Source organism: Miniopterus schreibersii (assembly GCF_964146895.1).
Source record: "Miniopterus schreibersii genome assembly, chromosome: 8".
Taxonomy (NCBI): domain Eukaryota; kingdom Metazoa; phylum Chordata; class Mammalia; order Chiroptera; family Miniopteridae; genus Miniopterus; species Miniopterus schreibersii.
Window position 1 is genome coordinate 32,013,179 of NC_138109.1, and position 20,723 is coordinate 32,033,901.

Here is a 20,723-nt window from a genome sequence, read left to right on the forward strand (position 1 = left end):
CCCCAGAACATTCTTCTCCAGTGCACATGGAACATTCTCAAGGATAGACCATATGTTGGGACAGAAAACTAGCCTCAACAAATTTAGGAAGGTTGAAGTCATATAAAACATACTCTCTGGCCACAATACTTTGAAATTGGAAATCAACTGCAAAAAGAAAGCAGGAAAAGCCACAAATATGTGGAGCTTAAACAACATGCTGCTACAGAACAACTGAGTCAAAGAAGAAATAAAAGGAGAGATCAAAAACTATATAGAGACAAATGAATTACAGTATAGCATATCAAAACTTTTGGGATGCAGCAAAAGTGGCAATAAGAGGGAAGTTTATATCATTACAGGCCTATCTCAAGAAACGAGAGAAATCCCAAGTAAACAATCTAACACTACATCTTAAAGAGCTAGAAAAAGAATAAAAGCAACCCAAATTCAACAGAAGAAAGGAAATAATAAAAATTAGAGCAGAATGAAATGAAATAGAGAACAAAAGGACAGTAGAAAAAATTAGTGCAACAAAGACCTGGTTCTTTGAAAAGATTAATAGGTTGACAAACTGGCTAGACTCATTAAGGGAAAAAGAGAAAAAACTCAAACAGAAATGAAAGAGGGAAAATTATGAGGGACACCACAGAAATACAAAGGATCATACAAGAATACTATGAAAGAGACTATATGCTACCAAATTCAATAACCTAGAATAAATTAAACAAGTTCTTAGAAGTATATAACCTTCTTAGACCGAATCATGAAGAACTGGAAAATCTAAATAGACCGATCAACAGTAAGAAAGTTGAAACCATCATCAAAAACCTTCCCAAAAGTAAAAGTCCAGGACCAGGTGGCTTTAGTAGTGAATTCTACCAGCCATTCAAAGAAGATACTTATCCTTCTCAAATTCTTCCAAAAAATTGAAGAAGAGGCAATACTTCCTAACTCATTTTATGAGGCCAACGTTACCCTGATACCAAAAACCTGGCAAGGACAACACACACACAAAAAGAAAACTACAGACCAGTATCTCTGATGAATGCAGATGCAAAAGTCCTAAACAAAATACTAGCAAACAGAATACAACAAGACGTTAAAAAGATAATATGTCACTATCACGTGGGATTCATTCCAGGGGTGCAAGGATGATTCAACATACACAAATCGATCAATGTGATATACCACATTAATGAAATAAAGGATTAAAGTCATATGATCATATCAATAGATGCAGAAAAAGCATTTGACAAGATACAACATCCACTTATGATTAAAATGCTCAATAAAATGGGTATAGAAAGAAAATATCTCTACATAATAAAGGCCATCTGTGACAAACCATCAGCTAATATATTTAGTGGTGAAAAACTAAAAGCTTTTCCTCTAAGACAAGGATGGCCACTCTTTCACAGTTACTCACTCAACATAGTACTGGAAGACCTAGTTACAGCAATCAGGCAAGAAAAAGAAATAAAAGGCATTCAAATTGGGAATGAAGCAGTAAAATTATCACTTTTTGCAGATGACATGGTTCTTAATATAGAAAATTTTAAAGACTCCACCAAAAAACTGTTAGAAACAACATACAGTAAAGTTGCAGGATACAAAATCAGTGTACCTATTTGATTTTGGGTGGTGACCGTACAATGCAGTAACAGATGATGTATTATAGAATTGTACACTTGAAACCCATATAATTTTACTAACCAATGTCACCTCAATAAACTTAGTAAAATAAAAAAGTCACCTGTCATCTCATTATCTGGAAATTATTACCATTAATTTTTAGTGTATGTCCTTCAGTAAGTATGAATCCATGTGAATACACATATACATACAATTTTCTCTTAAAGAAAATAAGGTCCTAGTATACATATTTTTTGGTAACCTGCTTTTCTCATTTTACTATGTTCAGTATTTTCCATGTCATTAACTCTTTTATACCATTATTAACATTTTGCAATTAATTTTTTTTTTTCTGAAATAGATTAAATATTTACACGATAACAAAATACAAAAGGTGGATGGTTATATAGTGGAAAGTCTCCTTATTTCTGTCTCCCTGTCTCATGGTTCCCTTTTCTTAGACAACCAATTTCACTAATTTCTAGTGTATGATTCCAGAGGTAATTTATATATATATACAAACAAGTATGCATGAGTGTAAGTTCCCCTTTTCCCTTTCTTTTGTTACACACATGACAGCAAAATGCGTATGCTTTTTTTTTAAATCCTCACTTGAGGATATTTTTCCATTGCTTTTCAGAGAGAGAGAGAGAGAAACATCAATGTGAGAGAGACACATTGATTGGTTGCCTCCCACATGAGCCCCAACCGTGGCTGGGGATTGAACCTGCAACCGAGGTACGTGACCTTGACTGGAATTGAACCCCAGACCCTTCAGTCTGCGGGCTGATGCTCTAACCACTAAGTCAAACCTGCTAGGGCTGCATACAAAATTTTGTAGTTTCCTTGTTTATGTTTAGTAGTTTTTGGTAACTATTCCACATTATATCATAAAGAGCTTCCTTGGTCTTTTTTTATGATATCATGGTGTTCCATAGAATAGATACATCATTTATTTAATCTACCCTCTCTTAATGAACATTTAGGATGTTCCAGTCTCTCTTCAGGATTTTTAATGATTGCGTGATATTTTAGTCTTGGGGATTTACTAGTTTATTTAGTAGTAGTAATGATATCCTGTTCTTGGACAGTTTAAAATTATTTCTACCCTGACCAGGTAGCTTAGTTGGTTAGATCATCCTCCCAATATGCCAAGGTTGTGGGTTCCATCCCAGTCAGGTCACAGACATGAAGCAACCAATGAATACATAAATAAGTGTAACAACAAAATTGATGTTTCTCTCTTTCTCTTTCTTTCCCTCTCTGCCTTCTTCTCTCTCTCTAAAAAAAGAAAATAAATCAATTTAAAAAAATCCCTGGCTGGGTTGCTTGTTGATTAGAATTGTCCCAATGCACCAAGTTTTCGGGTTCCATCCCTGGTCAGGGTACACATAAGAAGCAACCAATGAATGAATAAGTAAGTGGAACAGTGAATTGATGTTTCTCTCTTTCTCTCACTGTCTTCCCCCTCTCTAAAATCAATAAATAAAAATTATGAAAACAAAAATTAAAAAATTATTTCTAAATTCTAATTGTTAAAAAAAGCTATATAGTAAGCAACACTGTAGATGCATATTTGTGCATATCCATGATTATTTCCTTGAGGCTTTAAGAGATCAAGAGAATTCTTGAATGGAAATTTACTAGGTCAAATAGATGCAGTATATTTATTGAAAAGGAAGTCTTGAACCCTGCTGTTTTCCCTGAAGACCCCTGGAGAGTCTTTGTATCTTCATATGTTTCCCATCACACTGCTCCAGCATGTCTGCCTTGGTGGCTGCATTACTTGGAAAAGGAGTCAAAGATCACTATTTTTCTGGAATTCTCAGGTGCACAGGATCTTTTAGACTTTTTGGAGTTGTGGACTCTATATGAATAGGAAATCATGGCTTTTTCATCAATTGGTACAGTTTTAAAGATTTATATCTAACAGTATAAATGAAATATTGCTTCCTTAATCATGTAGCCCTAGCCATATTGAATTGTTTGCTATTACTCGGTCATTTCTCAACTTTCCTACCTCTGTATTGTGTAAAGAATGTGCACATACATTTTGTGTTTTGAGAATTTTTTATATTTGCAGAATAAATGATGTTTAATGCTAAAACTGTTTCTGAGTAAGGTGTTAATAGTGTATTGTTCTCTCTATATTATATGCTAGGCAAAGGCATAATACTGAAATATCATAATGTGGTATTATGTTGTGTTGCAGTTCCACAATTCCCATGCTGCATATATTAAAATTTTAATTTCTTTTTCTATACAGGTGACTCTACCTGTGGGCAGAGGGCTATCTATCACAGTTTGGGACTGACTGGAATTCCTATAATCAATGTTAACAATAACTGTTCTACTGGTTCTACTGCATTGTTTATGGCCCGGCAGCTGATTCAGGGTGGTGAGTAGTGCTTATTAGTTTAGTGTACTGAAATAAACGCGGGGCTGTTGATCCCTTTTATCATTTCTCCACACAATCATCAGAGGGATGGCTTTATAATGTATTTCTTAAAAAAATAACTTTATGGAGATGTGACTTATATGCTATAAAGTTCACCCCTTTAAAGTATACAATTCAGTATTTTTTAATATACTCACAGATTTATGCAGCCATCACCACTATCTAATTTTAGAATATTTTCATCACACCAAAAAGAAACCCTGTACCCATTAGCAGTTACTCCCCAGTTCTCCCTCCCCTCAGCTCCTTACAGCTACTAATCTATTTTCTGTCTCTATGGATTTGCCTATTCTGAACATTATATAAATGGATTCATATAGTATATGGCCTTTTGTGGCTTTCACTTAGCATTATGTTTTCATAGTTCATCCATGCTGTGGCATGTTACCTGGATTTCATTCCTTTTTATGGCCAAGTAAGATTCCATTGTATGGATGTACAACAATTTGTTTATCCATTTATCAGTTGATAGACATTGGGTTGTTTCCATTTTTTGGCTGTTATGAATAATGCTTCTATAAACATTTGTGTACAGTTTTTTGTGTGGCTTTCAGTTCTCTTGGGTATATATCATATTTTATATTTACAAATATTCTAGGATCTTTTATTAAGCCCTTTATTCTGTTCTACTGATTGATTGTTGATTATTGTTCCACTACTCAGTGTTTTATTGTTGGAGCTTTATAATGTCATACTATTTGATAATGCTAGCCTGTTCCCCTACCTTGTTACTTTTCTTTCTCTTTTAAACAAAAATTTTGTCAGTTCCGTCTTGTTTTGCTGTTCTGTTGAACTTTAACATTATTTTTTTAGGTGCCTCCACCCTCCAAAAATTATTCTGTTGAGATTTTGATCAGGATTCTTTTAAAAATATATTTCTTTAATTTAGTGTTTTAAATTTCAAAATTACTTATTTTATATTTATTGTTCACTGAAACATATTTCACATTAATCAAAAGTTTTATTGCCCGGCCGGGTGTGGCTCAGCAGTTGAGTGTCAACCTAGGATCCAGGAGATCGCAGTTCGATTCCAGTCAGGGCACATGCCTGGGTTGCAGGCTCGATCCCCAATTGGGGGCGTAACAAGAGGCAGCCAATCAGTGACTCTCATCACTGAGGTTTCTATCTCTCTCTCCCTCTTCCTTCCTTCCTCTAAAATCAGTAAAGATATATTAAAAAAAAAAAAAGTTTTATTAACATTGAGGATCAAAGAAAGAATTAAACACTTTCTTGATTTTCCCCCTTACCTAGTAGCATATAAGAATTTTTCTAAATTTTCACTTAAAAACTTTATCGGATTTTAGTATGTTTTTAAATTTTATATAAATTGACATACTTGTTTAAATTGAAGTATTTAATGTATTTTGTTGAGTGTCTGGAAATTAAATTTTTCAAAGTAATTACATTTTCTTTCTAGGTACGGCAGATTGTGTCTTGGCTCTTGGGTTTGAGAAGATGGAGAAGGGATCCATTTCAGCAGCAGTGAGTCTTGCTTACTGTTATTTTGGAGTTGTTATGACACCTTGAGAAAACTTTGCCCATCAGACTACCATAAATAGCATCTATTAATAAGCAACATAAAACATAACTTGGCACAGTTTTTAAATGAGTTGATATAACCCAAAAGCTAAAAAGTGACATTGTATGTGTACACATAAATCCTGATCTTTTAGAATAGTAAAATGTGATAGAGATCATTTAGTTCCACCTCTTTATTTTGTGAATGATGAAATTGATGTTCAGAGAGGTCCGATTATTGAATTTGAGATTGACTTATCTAATTAAATTGAAAGTCATTTATTCATTAGTTCAAAAATTAATTCCATTCAACTAATTGAAGATAATTAATAACATGTAGGACTTCTGTTTCTGATAATGGCAAGCCACGTTGTTTGAACCAGTTCTTATACTGACGACTAGAATATTTGAATAAAATATAACCCAAATATCCTAAAGCATCAAAGAGCTAATAATAGAGAGGAATTGCAAGTGAATGCCAGAAAATAAAGATCAGTATTTGAAAGTGCTTTTGCCTGAAAGGCCTTTGCTGATTAGGAAGCTGTGAGCTTCAATTTTGATGGCCCCTAGAATGAAGAGCAAAGTAGTTAAAGCTCAGGGCCTCCCAATATCAGAAGTTTAATAGCCACTCCCCACATTAAACTGTGACTCCGTAGGGGTAAATTCTTTAGGTAAGGGTGAGCCCAAAGTAAAACTGCCCCCCTTCCCTACTTTCTCTTTCCCCCACTTTCATGAGATTATGGGGAGAATTGCTTGGTACTGAGCAGAACAAGGGGAGGAAAAAGAAAAAGGGGCAAATAAATCCCAGAAGAACCTTTTACTGAGAATTAATAAACCATAGGCTATCCTTCATGTGGGATTGCTGCCAAAATTCTCGTTACCTGGGTGACCAAAGAAACCTCTAACCATTGATTGAGTCTAAATTGGTTCCAGAATGGTAGTAACGTAGGCACTTAACAGAAGCAAATGCAAATTTCCTTTTGGAGGAAAGCATCTTCCTTCTGGGCTTTGAGAACTCTTCAAATAAGTTTTCAAGGACAGGCAGTCAAAGAAAACCAATCATTAAAAAAACACACAGCACCGCCCGGCTGGGTGTGGCTCAGCAGTTGAGCGTTGACCTAGGATCCAGGAGATAGCAGTTAAATTCCAGGTCAGGGCACATGCCCGGGTTGTGGGCTCTATCCCTGGTAGGGGGCATGCAGGAGGCATCCGATCAGTGATGTTTCAACTCTCTCTCTCCCTCTCCCTCCCTCTCTTTGAAATCAATAAAGATATACTTAAAAACAAACAAACAAAAATACATGGCACCATAATTGAGAACTAGGAGAAAGAAGCACAGTAAAAAGGGATCTTTGACGACTTCAAAAACTGAATTTATTGGACACAGATTTAGGCATGCTTACTATGTTTAAAGAAATAAAAGACAAGTTTGGAAATATCTTAAGGGTATAGGAAACTGCAAAAAGAGATACTACTGGCCTGAAAAGAAAAACAATAGAATTTATAGAAAAGAAAAATGAAATAATTAAAAATTCAAATGATAGGTTTGCTATCATATATTATACATAACTAAAAAAAGAATTAATGAAACTGGACTAGATTAAAAGTAATTATTTAGAATGTATAGGGAAATCCAAGATTAAGATACCAGCCAATTTGATTCCTGGCGAGTGTTTTTATAATGAGAATGTTTTGTATTTTGTCCAAAGCTTTTCTTGTGTTTATTGAGATGACTGTGAGGTGCTTGTTCTTTATTCTGTTGACATAATGTATTACATTAATTGATTTTCAGATATTAAACCAACCTTGCATCCCTGAGATAAATCTCACTTTTTCATGGTGTATAATCTTTTTTATATGTTGCTATATTTAGTTTGCTAGTAGTTTGTTGATAATTTTTTTCATCTACATTCATAAGCGATATTAGTGTAGAGTTTTCTTGTGACCATCATTCTTTTGAATTTTCTTTATGCCAATGGGTATCTTATTGTGGATTTAATTTGCTTTTTTCTAATATTTAATGGTGTTGAGCATCTTTTCATTTGCCATTGGTATATCTTCTTTGATGAATTCAATGACTGTTCAAACCTCTTACCCAATTATTATTTGGTTATTTTCTTCTTATTGTGTTGTAACAGTTCTTTATATATTTTAGATAGATACAAGCTCTTGTTAGATAAATATTACTAATATTTCCTCCAACTCTCTGGACTTGCTCATTTATTTTATAAATGTCTTTTGATGAGCAAAACTTTTAAAACTTGATGAGGTCAAGTTTATCTGTTTTCTGTAGTTTGTGTTTTTTGTGTCCTATTTAAGAAAATTTTGCCAACCAAATACATTAAGATTTAATCTTATGCTTTCTTCAGGAAGTTTTATAATTTTAGCTCTTAAATTTAGGTTTCTGATCTATTTTAAGTTAATTTTAATAAGTGGTATGAAGTAAAGATCAAGTTTTTTTAATACATATCCCATATTTTCAGTTCCATTTGTTTAAAAAATTGTATTTTCTGCATTGAATTGCCTTAACACCTTTGCTGTGTAATGTGGATATTTTTCTAGATTCATTTCTTTTTTGACCTATCTTTATGCCAGTACTTTACTTTCTTGATTATAAGCCTTATTATTAGATTGGAATGTATATTCTCCAACTTTGTTCTTTTCCAAAATTGATTTGGCTATTCTAGTACTTCACATTTCTGTATACATTTTAGGAATTGGCGTGTAAATTTCTGCAAAATACTTCCTGGATTATAGTGGATTTATAGATTAACATGTGGACATCTTACATTTTTAACAGTATTGAGTCTTCCAATCCATGAACACGGTTTATCTCTATTTAGGTCTTTGATTTCTTTCAGTAATGTTAGTTAGTTTTAGTGTTTAACTCTTTTACTTGTCTTATTAAAAATTTCCCACCCAGCCAGGCGTGGCTCAGCAGTTGAGCATTGACCTAGGATCCAGGCGATCAGGGTTCGATTCCCGGTCAGGGCACATGCCCAGGTTGCAGGCTGCAGCCCATCAATGACTCTCTCATCATTGATGTTTCTATCTCTCTCTCTTCCTCTCCCTTCCTCTCTTTGAAATCAATAAAGATATATTTGAAAAAAAAAATTTCCCTAGGTATTTTAAGTTTTTGATATTATTATAAATAATTCTTATTTTAATATTTAAAATTTCCAATTTTACATTGTATTTTGTGACCTAGCTAAACTCTCTTAATAGTATAGTGGTTTTTTAAAGATTTTCTAAGGCCTCACCAGTGTGGCTCAGTTGGTTGAGTGTCGTCCCATGCGCTGAGAGGTCGCTGGTTCGATTCTCTGTCAGGGCAAATGCCCTGGTTGTGGGTTCAGTCCCCATTAGGGGGTGTGCAGGAGGCAGCTGACCGATGATGTTTCTCTCTCATCCATCTTTCTTCCCTTCCCTTCCCTTCCCTTCCCTTCCCTTCCCTTCCCTTCCCTTCCCTTCCCTTCCCTTCCCTTCCCTTCCCTTCCCTTCCCTTCCCTTCCTCCCCCCCTCTCCCCCTCTCCCCCTCTCCCCCTCTCCCCCTCTCCCCCTCTCCCCCTCTCCCCCTCTCCCCCTCTCCCCCTCCCCCTCTCTCTTTCTCTCTCTCTCTCTCTCTCTCTCTCTCTCTCTCTCTTTCTCTCTTTCTCTCTTTCTCTCTCTCTCTCTCTCTCTCTCTCTTTCTCTCTTTCTCTCTTTCTTTCTTTCCTTTCTCCCTTCCTATCTCTCTAAAATTAATGAAAACATATTTAAAAAAAATGATTCTCTAGCATATTCTTTATAAACAATCATATAATCTATATACAAAGAAAGTTTTACTTCTCCCTTTTCAATTGTATGCCTTTTATTTTTCTTGCCTATTTTTGCCCTGGCTAGAATCCTCACAACAAATTGAAAGAGAAGTTATGAGAGCATTTATGTTTGCCTCATTTTTGATCAGATTTCACCATTAAATATATTAGCTATAGGCCTTCCATAGATATCTTTATTGGTTGAGGAAGTTTTCTTCTATTAGTTTGCACAGAGTTTCTGTTGCGAGTGTATGTTAAATTTTGTCGCATGTTCTTTCTGTTATCTGTGAGATATTCTTATATTACTTGTTATTCTTATTTAGCTGGTTAATATGGTGAATTATATCAGTTGATATTTGAATATTAACCTATCTTTTATGTCTGAGGTAAGTGTTTTTAGTCATTATGTATTACCCTTTTTGTATATTATAGGATTTGATTTGTTAAAATTTTGTTAAGGATTTTTGTATCTATGTTCATGAGGGTGTTGGTTTGTTTTCTTTTTTATTTAATGGGTATTAAGATAATGCTGGCTTTTTGCCATTATGATATTAGCTGTGGGCTTGTCATAGATGGCATTTATTACACTGAGGTATGTTCCCTCTATATCCACTATTGAGTTTTTACATAAATGGATGTTAGATTTTGTCAAATGCTTTTTCTGCGTCTATTGAGATGATCATATTATTTTATTTTTCATTTTATTAATGTGATGCATCATGTTGATTTACTTGAAGCTGTTGAATCATTCTTACATCCCTGGGATAAATCTCACTTGAATATGGTAGATGATCCTTTTAATGTATTGTTGAATTCCATTTGTTAATATATATATATATACTTAAAAACATATATTTATTGATTTCAGAGAGGCGAAAGAGGGGGAGAGAGAGAAATAGAAACATCAATGATGAGAAAGTCATTGATCGGCTGCCTAGCCTGCAACCCGGGCATGTGCCCTGACCGGGAATCGAACCCCGATCTCCTGGATCCTAGGTCGATGCTCAACTGCTGAGCCGTGCTTGGCCGGGCACTAATATTTGTTGATGATTTTTGCATCTGTGTTCATCAGGGATATCGGCCTGTAATTTTCTTTTGTTTTGCTGTGAGGGTAATGCTGGCCTTGTAAAATGAGTTTGAAGGCATTTTCTCTTCTTTAGTTTTTTGGAAGAGTTTGAGAAGGATAGGTATTAAGTCTTCTTTGAATATTTGGTAGAATTCACCTGTGAAGACATTTGGTTCTGAACTTTTGTTTGCTGGGAGGTTTTTGTTGTTGTTTTGTTTTGTTTGGTTTTTTAAAATATATCTTTATTGATTTCAGAGAGAGGAAAGGAGGAGAGAGAGAGATAGAATCATCAAGGACGAGAGAGTCATTAATCAGTCAGCTGCTTCCTGCACGCCTCCGACTGGGCATTGGGCTGGCAACCAGGAATCCAAGAGCGATCTCCTGGATCCCAGGGCGATGCTCAACCGCTGAGCCACGCCCGGCCAGGCTGTTTGTTTTGTTTTTACTGATTCAGTCTCCTTACTAGTAATTGGTCTATTCAGATTTATTATTTCTTCATGGTTCAGTCTTGGAAGGTTGCATGTTTTTGGGAATTTATCCATTTTTTCTAGGTTGTCCAATTTGTTGGCATATTACTGTTTATAGTAGTCTTCATAATCTTTCGTATTTCTGTTGTATCAGTTGTAACTTCTTTTTTATTTTGTTTGAGCCCTTGCCTCTCTCAGTGAGTCTTAGCTTTATTATTTATAGCATTATTTTTTACATTATTTATTACTTTTGTCCTCATCACCTTTCAGCCTCTCTCCGCCTCAAATGTAAATGCCAGATGCGCAAAGACTTCATTTGTTTTATTCACCTTGAGTAGTTATTGGCATATATGGGATTCTTTATAAATGTTTCTGAAAGAATTGTACCTCTTTGGTCATTTGATTATTTCCCTTGCCATGGTTTTGTGCAAAGCATTTCCTCACTGATATTACTCACATTGTCCATTTTTTGTTTACATTGTGCTTAGAATAAGCAAATGTCTTAGTAACACTGTAATAGTTGAAAGAGACACTATCATGTCAAACACTTACTAAATTTTGTTTTTTCCTCTCTCTTAGTTTTCAAACAGGACTAATCCAATGGATAAACATCTTGAGGTCCTAATGAATAAGTATGAGTTGTCTCCCCTACCAATAACTCCTCAGATGTTTGGGTTTGCCGGAAAAGAGCACATGGAAAAATATGGTATGTTAAAAAAAAGTTTTAAGGCTTATTGGTTAATGCATGTTATATACATATTATATAGATGTGATGAGAAACAACAGGCATTTATTACGGATTATATAATATATAAGGATTATATAATATATCCTTATGTATTAGGATATATATGATATAAAATGGTTTTTGCATTAAGTTGAAGAAATAGTCTATATAGAATTTAGTTGTAGAGAATGTATTTATGTATAAGATATTGTATTGGAACTACCGAGAATGCTCTAAAACCAGAAATTGAAATAGGAAAATTAACATAAATCTTGTCTGCTTTAGTTGTGGACTGTAAATTGAGGTTCATTAGTTCTGAAAATGATAATGAGACTTAAAGCTTGCTCTTGGTAATAGGTTTATATAGTCAAATTTTATTCCTAGTACAAATTTTATTCTTAGTAATAGGTTTTTAACATCAAATTTTATTTTTAGTACTTAGTACATCATCATCTGTCATTCCATAGTGTTTTATGAGATTTGTCTTTCATGAATGATTTTTATTTTGTAGGTAAACATACTCATTTTTTGACCTATGCTCAGTAATTGGCCTGTGTTAGCCAGTTAAACATGGGATAATGTAGGTAGGATTTCTACTTTTCGTTGATTGTATGACCCCGAACTGGTGCCTTGTTGAGTACTGTGAGATAAGAAAGAAAATTTTCATGCTTGAAAGTTTAGCATTCCTATTTTTTGTTGGAAATATATCTCAACTTTGATAGCCAAAATCAAGTAATCAGAAAGGAAAAATATCTTCAAGGAAGAATGGTGGGATTGTATAAGGGAGCACTGCCAGTTTTTGGCTATAGAAATTTTTTTTCTTGTACTGATTTCTTACCATTTTTAACTCCGTCTATTCCAATCTGGCTTCCCTCCTTTCTCAAGGCTACTATTGATCGCCATGTTGCTATATCCAGTAAATACTTTTCAAACCTAATTTAATAGACCTCAGCAGCATTAATTCCTTTTGATAACTTTTTTTTGAAGCATTGTCTTCCCTTGGCTTCTGTGACACCTCATTCTGCTGTTTTTTTCTTACCTCTTTGGTTATTCTTTGTCCATTTCTTTTTCAATTAAATGATTCATTTAAAACATTATTGAGTTCTCATTATATTTCAGGCACTGGAATGCAGCAGTATGCCAGTCAGCTATTACTGTGTAATAAACCACTCCAAAACTCAGTGATTTTAAACAACAATTATTATTATCGTTTACAAGTTTGTAGATTGACTGGGAACCAGCTGATCTAAGCTGAGCTCAGCTCTTCTTGTCTGGGTTAATCATATGACTATAGGTTGGTTAGAGGCTCTGTTCCAGTCTTATTTGACTGGGTCATATGTCTGTCATCTCCCTCCTGGGACTAGACGGCCAGCCCTGGCATATCCTTTTCATGGTGAAAGCAGAAGCACAAGAGAGTAATCTGCAACATGCAAGTCCTTTTGAGACTTAAGTTGTTGACTAAAGCAAGTCACATGGCAAACTTGGAATCAAGAGATAGGAAAATACACTCTACTTCTTTTGTGGTAGTAAACTGCAAAGTCAGACAGCAAAGGACATCCAGGAGGGAAAAAGAGTTAGATACATTAATGCATTTATTCACAGGCAATAAATAAACAGATGAGATGTGAGGTTTTCGCTTAAATTTCTAGTAGGGGAGAGACAATAATAAGCCATGAAAAAAACTAAGATAATTTCAGATAATTATTAGTCTTGTGAAGAAAATAAAACATGGTAATATACTTGTGGATAGTGGGGAGCAAACTTAGGATAGTCAGTGATGGCCTCTGTTTTGGGAGGCTCCAAGAATAGAATTGGGTGTTTAATTAGTTATATTCTGATTCATCCTACTGATAAGCTTTGTTGAAGACTATTTGGATTAATATTATTGTAGTCCCTCCCATCTTCAGGTTTGGTAAGGGTGCCTTTAATTTTCTAATCCAGTTTTTGGATCCTAGTTATACTAGGTAGAATAGGCCAGTTTTAACTATTTTCATATTATACAGGGTGAGGCAAAAGTAGGTTTACAGGTTTTTTTTTGTTTTTTTAAAAAATATATCTTTATTGATTACAGAGAGAGGAAAGGAGAGAGAGAGAGAGAGAGAGATAGAAACATCAATGATGAGAGAGTCATTGATCAAGCCCACAACCGGGCATGTGCCCTGACCAGGAATCGAACCCCAATCGCCTGGATCCTAGGACGACGCTCAACCGCTGAGCCACGCCCGGCCAGGCGGTTTACAGTTTTGAGTACTCTAAACACAGTTTATTCTTGTGTTATTATTTATTAATTATTGTATTATTTTCCATCTGAACAGCTGTAAACCTTTTGTTCTACCCTGTATACCTCTTAGTTGATTCAGTTCATTAAATATACTCAAGTCTAATGATTAAGAAATATTTGTTGAGGGATAAATGTTGACGTCTTCAATACTGACATCTGTGCAAATGGGAAAATGTAGAAATATTTATCAGGACACCGAGTACCATTGCAACATTTGTTCACAAGCAGCAGAAAAACATTAAGTCACTAATAGATATTTGCTTTCCCTACAGGAACAAAAGCTGAACACTTTGCAAAAATTGGATGGAAAAATCACAAACACTCAGTTAATAACCCGTAAGTATTTCAGATATATGAAATATAGTGAAAATCTGGGTTATCCTGCTGTATAACATGCAACTTTAATACTTGAAGGCTAATGCAAGACCTTAAAGATATTAACCAAAATGTTTTATTTTTTTAACTTTATTTTTCAATTACTGTTTACATTCAATATTATTTTGTATTAGATTCAGTTGTACAACATAGTGGTTAGGCAATCATATACTTTACAAAGTGATTCCCCTGATATTTCAAGTACCTACCTGGTACCATACATAGTTATTACACTATTATTGACTATATTCCCTATGTATTTTTTTCCTTATAAAACCCTTGTGCCAAGTAAACTTTTGAATTCTTTTTATTTCAGTTTTTGGTCTGTTTATATTTAGAAAACCATTTAAGCTTAATGACTCTTTTAAGAAAGAATGTGAATGACTGGTATTAAAAGATGTAATTGGTCATACATTGCAATTCTAGTGAATAAAATTTATTGTAATAATTTTAGTTGGAAATAACCAGTCACCATTTTAAGCCATTCCTTAAAATTTCTCTTAGTTCATTTTGATCAACTAAAACATTTGTGAAATGCATATTGGTAACCTTTTTAATTATTTTATATGAAATTATTTGTATTACTTTAGTAATGCATTTTAATTATGCTAGTAATTAATTCATTATCTCTTACTCTGGTAAAATAATATGGTCATTTATATACTAAAAAATAATCTAAAGTAAAATTACATCATGTGTATTACACACATCATTAATCTTTGAATTTCCTAGTGCCTAGCACAGTGCCTGGCACATAGCATGTACTTAGTGGTTGCTCAATAAAACTGGTTTACTGACAATTGAATTAGTGCCACATAACTAGAATCTGTACAAAAGCAATACCACCAGGCAATAAAAGAATAATAGCTAGCTTTATTAAATGCCAGCTCTGTGTCACTGTGCTAGGTACTTTTATATACATTTAATCCTCTCAAGGACCCTATCAGGTAGATATTTTTATTCTCATTTTATAGATGAGGAAAACGAGGCTTACAGAAATTAGGGAACTTGCTCAGGATCATTCTAAGTAGTGACAAAATAATGTTTGTATTTTTTGTCTCCTTAGATTATTAACTCTTTGAGGGGAAGAGCCATCTGTTATCTTTAATGCATAGCCCAGAACTAGGAATATAATAGTGGCTTAGTAAATTGTTTCTGAATTATTGAACAAATTTTGCCATGTTTACTAAACATAAAACCATGACAAGGAACATTTTATACCATAAGTAGATTATTCCCACATATTCCTAGTACCCGTTGTTCGTTCTCTCATTCTCCTAATTTTAAATTGATGTTTGCATTTAGAGAATACCTAATTAACAAATATCAAATCCCATGCTCTAGATCTAAGGGTATTTTGTGAAATATCTAAGGCTATTGCCGTTCTACTTTGCCAGTCTTAGTTCTTGCTACTTCCCTGGATATTCCCAGTCCCTAGCCTCACTAGATTACTTGGTTTTTCCTAAATGTACCACATAAGACCTGGTTCTGTGTTTTCACTTATGCTGTTAGCTCTCCCTGGAATATCTAAGTGACTATGTCTATGTCCCCAGTGCCTAGCACAGGATCTGGTATAAATAAGGTATTTTTTGAAAGTTGGTGATGGTTAAAGTTAACTTTAAAGGCAAAGGTGCAGACACTTATGTAGATACTAGGTATATAGGCTCTACTTCTGACATTTGAATTAATTATTAGTTTCCACACCAGTTGAAGTTTACTTTTAGAAACTCCCTTATGATGTCCATTGCTGCTGCTCTTTTCACCAGAGCAATATCTGCAATCATCTGATTATATTGTTAGAGGAGCCAAAGGGAATAAAAGTGAATTTTTTCTTTGCAGTGATCCGAAAGGAAATGTGTTTTGAAGAATGCAGATAGTTTATTATAGGTTTTGTATGTTTATTTAAGAACTCCATTAACCTTCATTAAATGTAATTGCATAATATCATTACCACAAAAGTTGGCTGAATTGCAAGACATTTAATTTTGCTTCTATGGAACTAGCATTCCATAATTCCCCAGGAAAAAGAAACGGTACTGTATTTTAACCTGCAGCTGGCCTCACACCATCTGGGTGTACTGTAGTTCAGTTGTGGCACTAAGTACCTGGAGTTAACGCAAGACACCATGAGTTAAGGACTCAGTCCTCCACATAGGACGGCCCTCTCAGGTCAGATGCCGGCTGCAAGTAGGTCCTCAGGCCATATATACTTTTGACCAAGTGGCTATAAATTCAGGGGTTCCGATGACCCTATGAGGTACAGTAATTTACTAGAATGACTCATGGAACTTAGAAAAGTGCTGTATTTATGATTGCAGTACAGATGGTTCCCAACTAATGATTGTTCGACTTACGGTTTTTGTACTTTACCATGGTGTGGAAGTGATACACATTCAGTAGAAACCGGCTGGGCTAAGCTATTATGCTCAGTTGGTTAAATGCATTTTTGATGTATGGTATTTTCAACTTACAGTGGGTTTACTGGGATGTGATGCCATTGTAAGTTAAGGAGCATCTGTAATTATTATAAAGGATACAACTCAGGAACAGCCAAATAAATAGGCACATAGGGTGAGGTCTGGGAGGGTTTTTGTTGTTGTATTTTTTAAAATATATTTTTATTGATTTCAGAGAGAGGAAGGGAGAGGGAGAGAGGGAGATAGAAACATCAATGGTAAGAGAGTCATTGATCAGTTGCCTCCTGCACACTCCCTGCTGGGGATCGAGCCTGAAACCTGTGCATGCTCCCTGACCAGGAGTCGAACAGGGATCTCCTAGATCATAGGTTGATGCTCAACCACTGAGCCACGCCAGCTGGGCTGGGAGGGTCCTTAATGCAGAGCTCCCAAGGCCACTCCCCCATGGAGTCAGGGCATTCACCATCCCAGAATTTCAAGGTGCTCACCAACCAGGAAGCCCCACCAAATTCAGTGTTCATAGTTTTTATGGGGGCTTCATTATTCAGGCACACTCAATTAAATCATTGGCCTTGTGATTGAACTCAATCTCCAGCCCCCCTCTTCTCCCTGGGGTCAAACTGGCTGAAAAGTCCCAACCCTGCATTCACATGGTTAGTCTCTTTCTGGTGAGCAACCCCTGTGTCTTTCCTGCCCCAACAAGAGGGCCATAAGATTTACCTTATTAGCATAATGAAGACACTTTTATCACTCAGGAAATGCCAAGGGTTTTAGAAGCTCCATGATGAGAACCCAGGACAAAAATTAGTCAAATTTTTTATTGTGCAGCATATAGTATTTTGAAGTTAGGATTTTAAAAAAATTCAATTCAAACTTATTTATTAAATGTTGAAACTATAAAAGTCTGTCTTTTACTTGTGAAAAGAATACCTACATATTATTCTTTCTTTAACTTCTGGACCAGAAAATCTTCAACAAAAAAAATTGTAATTGCTACCTAACATCCTATAACTACTTATTTTGCGTTTAGGTATTCCCAGTTCCAAAAGGAATACAGTTTAGATGAAGTGATGACTTCTCGAAAAGTTTTTGATTTTCTGACTGTCTTACAATGTTGGTAAGAAAAACATTTAAATATTTGAAGTAATTACTCTCCTCTGCCCCCCTTGGGTAAACCTTAGGCTCTGTATCTGAGTATATCTTTACTGTATCTATTTCTATAGAACTACCAATGTGTTATCGGTAGGTGTCCTCCATATCCCCACCTGTTGCTGGTGGAAGTGGGCTTCTTGCCATGTCACAAGAAAAGGAATTTTCTGAGACTCACATGGGAGAATAAGTGATATTTATTTGTGTGGGATTAGACCCCTGAGTTCCGAAGGTCCCATCTCCCTCTGTCCCTCCAAGGAAAAAGTCCAGCTGTGTCTTCAGAGCTAGGATTAAAGTCACTGTCCAGAGCCTCTGTTCCATATTTGCACAGTCCAGTCCAGCATCAGGCTGGCTTAGTTTATGTTTCCAGCTGCAGTTCATTGTGTGTGGGGTCCATATGGCCATGGGCTATGCGGCTTCTAGGGTCACATGGCTATGGAGGGAACATGGGCAAGTGCAAGGAAGTAGGAGCACAACCAGAGGAAAGAGAGGATTCCTTTGCAGATTTTAACCTAAGATTTTGCACCCTTCCGGTAGCTCCACTCCCTTTAGCCAGTTATCTTTGTTCCAGGCTAGATTGATAGGCAAGCACCTTCCCTATGTCACCCCAACTTTACTGTACGTGCATCCATTTCCCCCTTTGTCCAGTCCATTCCCCCAGTGATCTGCAGGGAATTGACTAGTAGTTCCCTGGGGAGTGTGAAATTGCAGCTTCCTGGTGAAGCTGCCCAGATGGCTATGCTCATAATTTATGGCCTTCCCTTTGCTCCTTCTTATTATTAATAACTAGCTAATTACAACAATAACAAATGTAGTCCTCACTTTGGCGTAGCATTGCTTCCTTCTCCTGCCTAGAGACAGACTATCTCTTCTCTTGGAAAATTATATATGTTATTTCCTTCTCTCATGACTTTCTACCTACTTTATTTTAAGTGCATTTATTCATTTAAATGTGAATTAGGAGACCAGTGGAGTCCCAAGATTTTTCCCTTGAGCATTTTGTTTTCTCTGCTGTATATTTCTATCTACTATAGGAAATTTTACTCTATCGTAGTAGCTAAGAGTAAACATAAAACAAGAAAAAAATCATAGCTCTAATAATGATAATAGTTGCATCTTGAAAATTGCTTGACAATATTTACCTCCTAGAAGACTGAGTTAGTACTGTATAGGTCCTGCCTGTGCCTAGTTATCACCTGGCTGTGCCTTGGCGATACTGGCTGGAATGCAAGTGAACAAGTGGGGTCAGCTTTTATCTGTTAGAATATGAGCGTCTGCCCATTTATAAAATCCAGCTGAACTTGCAGAAGGCTTCTGTGTTTGTCAGCTTCCTTCACAGCTTACTTTAAGGAAAAGATCTATTTTGAGGAGATCTCAAGAGTCTTAACCAAAGCATTGACTTTCTGGTATCCTCTATCCTATCCTTTCCCAGTTTTCAAAAGGATTCCAAGACTGAGTTATTTGGGAGATAGCAGAGTTAAAGCTAGTTAGGCCTGTGGTAGAATCTGTTTTGTACTGGGATAGGAATAACCTTGTGTACTTCTCAGAAGTCACTAGAAGATGCTTTATGTATCTACAGAAGCAAATCTAGATTTCTTTGCAATAAGAATTTTTTGGGAGAAATTCTTAGAGACCAGGCAGGGACTGACAGCATTTCAGTTCTTGATAGAGGTTTGGCCCTCAGGTGGGAAGCAAGTGTAAGATTTAACTGTAGATATCACAAAGAAGGCCATCAGTGACCATCAAGTGTACTCAGCCTTTCTTCCTGGAAAGAACTCCTAGTCTGAAATCTTAGGATTGAGGTGGACCAGGTGTAAATAATTATTTTTACCTCCTTTTAGTCCCACTTCAGATGGTGCTGCAGCAGCAATTTTGGCTAGTGAAGAATTTGTAAAGAAGCATGATCTTCAGTCCAAAGCTGTGGAAATTCTGGCACAGGAGATGATGACTGATTTGCCAAGCTCATTTGAAGAAAATAGTGTTATTAAAATGGTACATCTAAAATTCTGTTTTATTCATTAATCAAGGGATTTCTGCCTACAGATTTTAAGGTGGCATGTTGTTATTGGCTCTGGATGTAATTTATTTGAAAAACTAGAAAATCTAATATAACCTATCCTTAAGAATCTGTTGGAGGAAAATAACTGATGAGAACATATGCTTCCTGTGATAGAGCCGTGGATCATTATATGATCACTTTTAACTTACTAGATGTGCTATTTATTTATTGTTTGAATTGGCTAAATATGCTCAGAACTGCAATATTACAGAGTTAAGGAAAAAACAAAGATGTTTTCAGTGAACTTTCTTAATGCTTCAAAAATCCTGATGGAAGATTAAGCACAGAATGGAGAAAGTAAAAAAGATGGGGTTTCAGACCTGGAGTTAGTTGAGTATTTGAAGATACATACACACAATACACACATACATATGTATAAAATATAGGCATATATACATATAAACACACATATAAACAATCATATACTAACCTACAGTTGACAAAATGATTTTACAGCAATGCTTTGAATTTGAAAACGTTCCTATAACTTGCCCAAAATCACAAAGCTAAGGTGCTAGGGTGTGGTAGAGGTGGAACCTCTACTTAGGTTTTCTGATTATAGTACATTTTCCATTATGCCAAAATTTTATTCTTTGAAGAAAAGTTCAGTTTGTTTGAGACCAAAGAGGTGGTAAGAGCATGGATTTTGGAAAAATGTTTTGAATCCCATATGATCTTCTAAAAGAAGATTGTTTATTTTCATATAAAAATTCCCTCATTATTTTTCAGTGTGTCTGAATCATAATGATCTGTTGATAAATCTCTCCAACCTGTTGACCACAATGATACATTGTAGAT

General features: G+C 35.4%; 1 protein-coding gene across 1 annotated transcript in view; it reads left to right on the forward strand.

The window, feature by feature from the left end:
- Positions 1–20,723, forward strand: part of SCP2 (sterol carrier protein 2) — a 77,285-nt gene that overhangs the window by 14,371 nt on the left and 42,191 nt on the right. The window contains exons 4-9 of the mRNA XM_081145714.1: positions 3,881–4,012; positions 5,490–5,554; positions 11,497–11,623; positions 14,198–14,261; positions 17,748–17,834; positions 19,708–19,858. Coding sequence (XP_081001840.1) covers positions 3,881–4,012; positions 5,490–5,554; positions 11,497–11,623; positions 14,198–14,261; positions 17,748–17,834; positions 19,708–19,858 — 626 coding nt within the window. The remainder of the gene's footprint in view (positions 1–3,880; positions 4,013–5,489; positions 5,555–11,496; positions 11,624–14,197; positions 14,262–17,747; positions 17,835–19,707; positions 19,859–20,723) is intronic.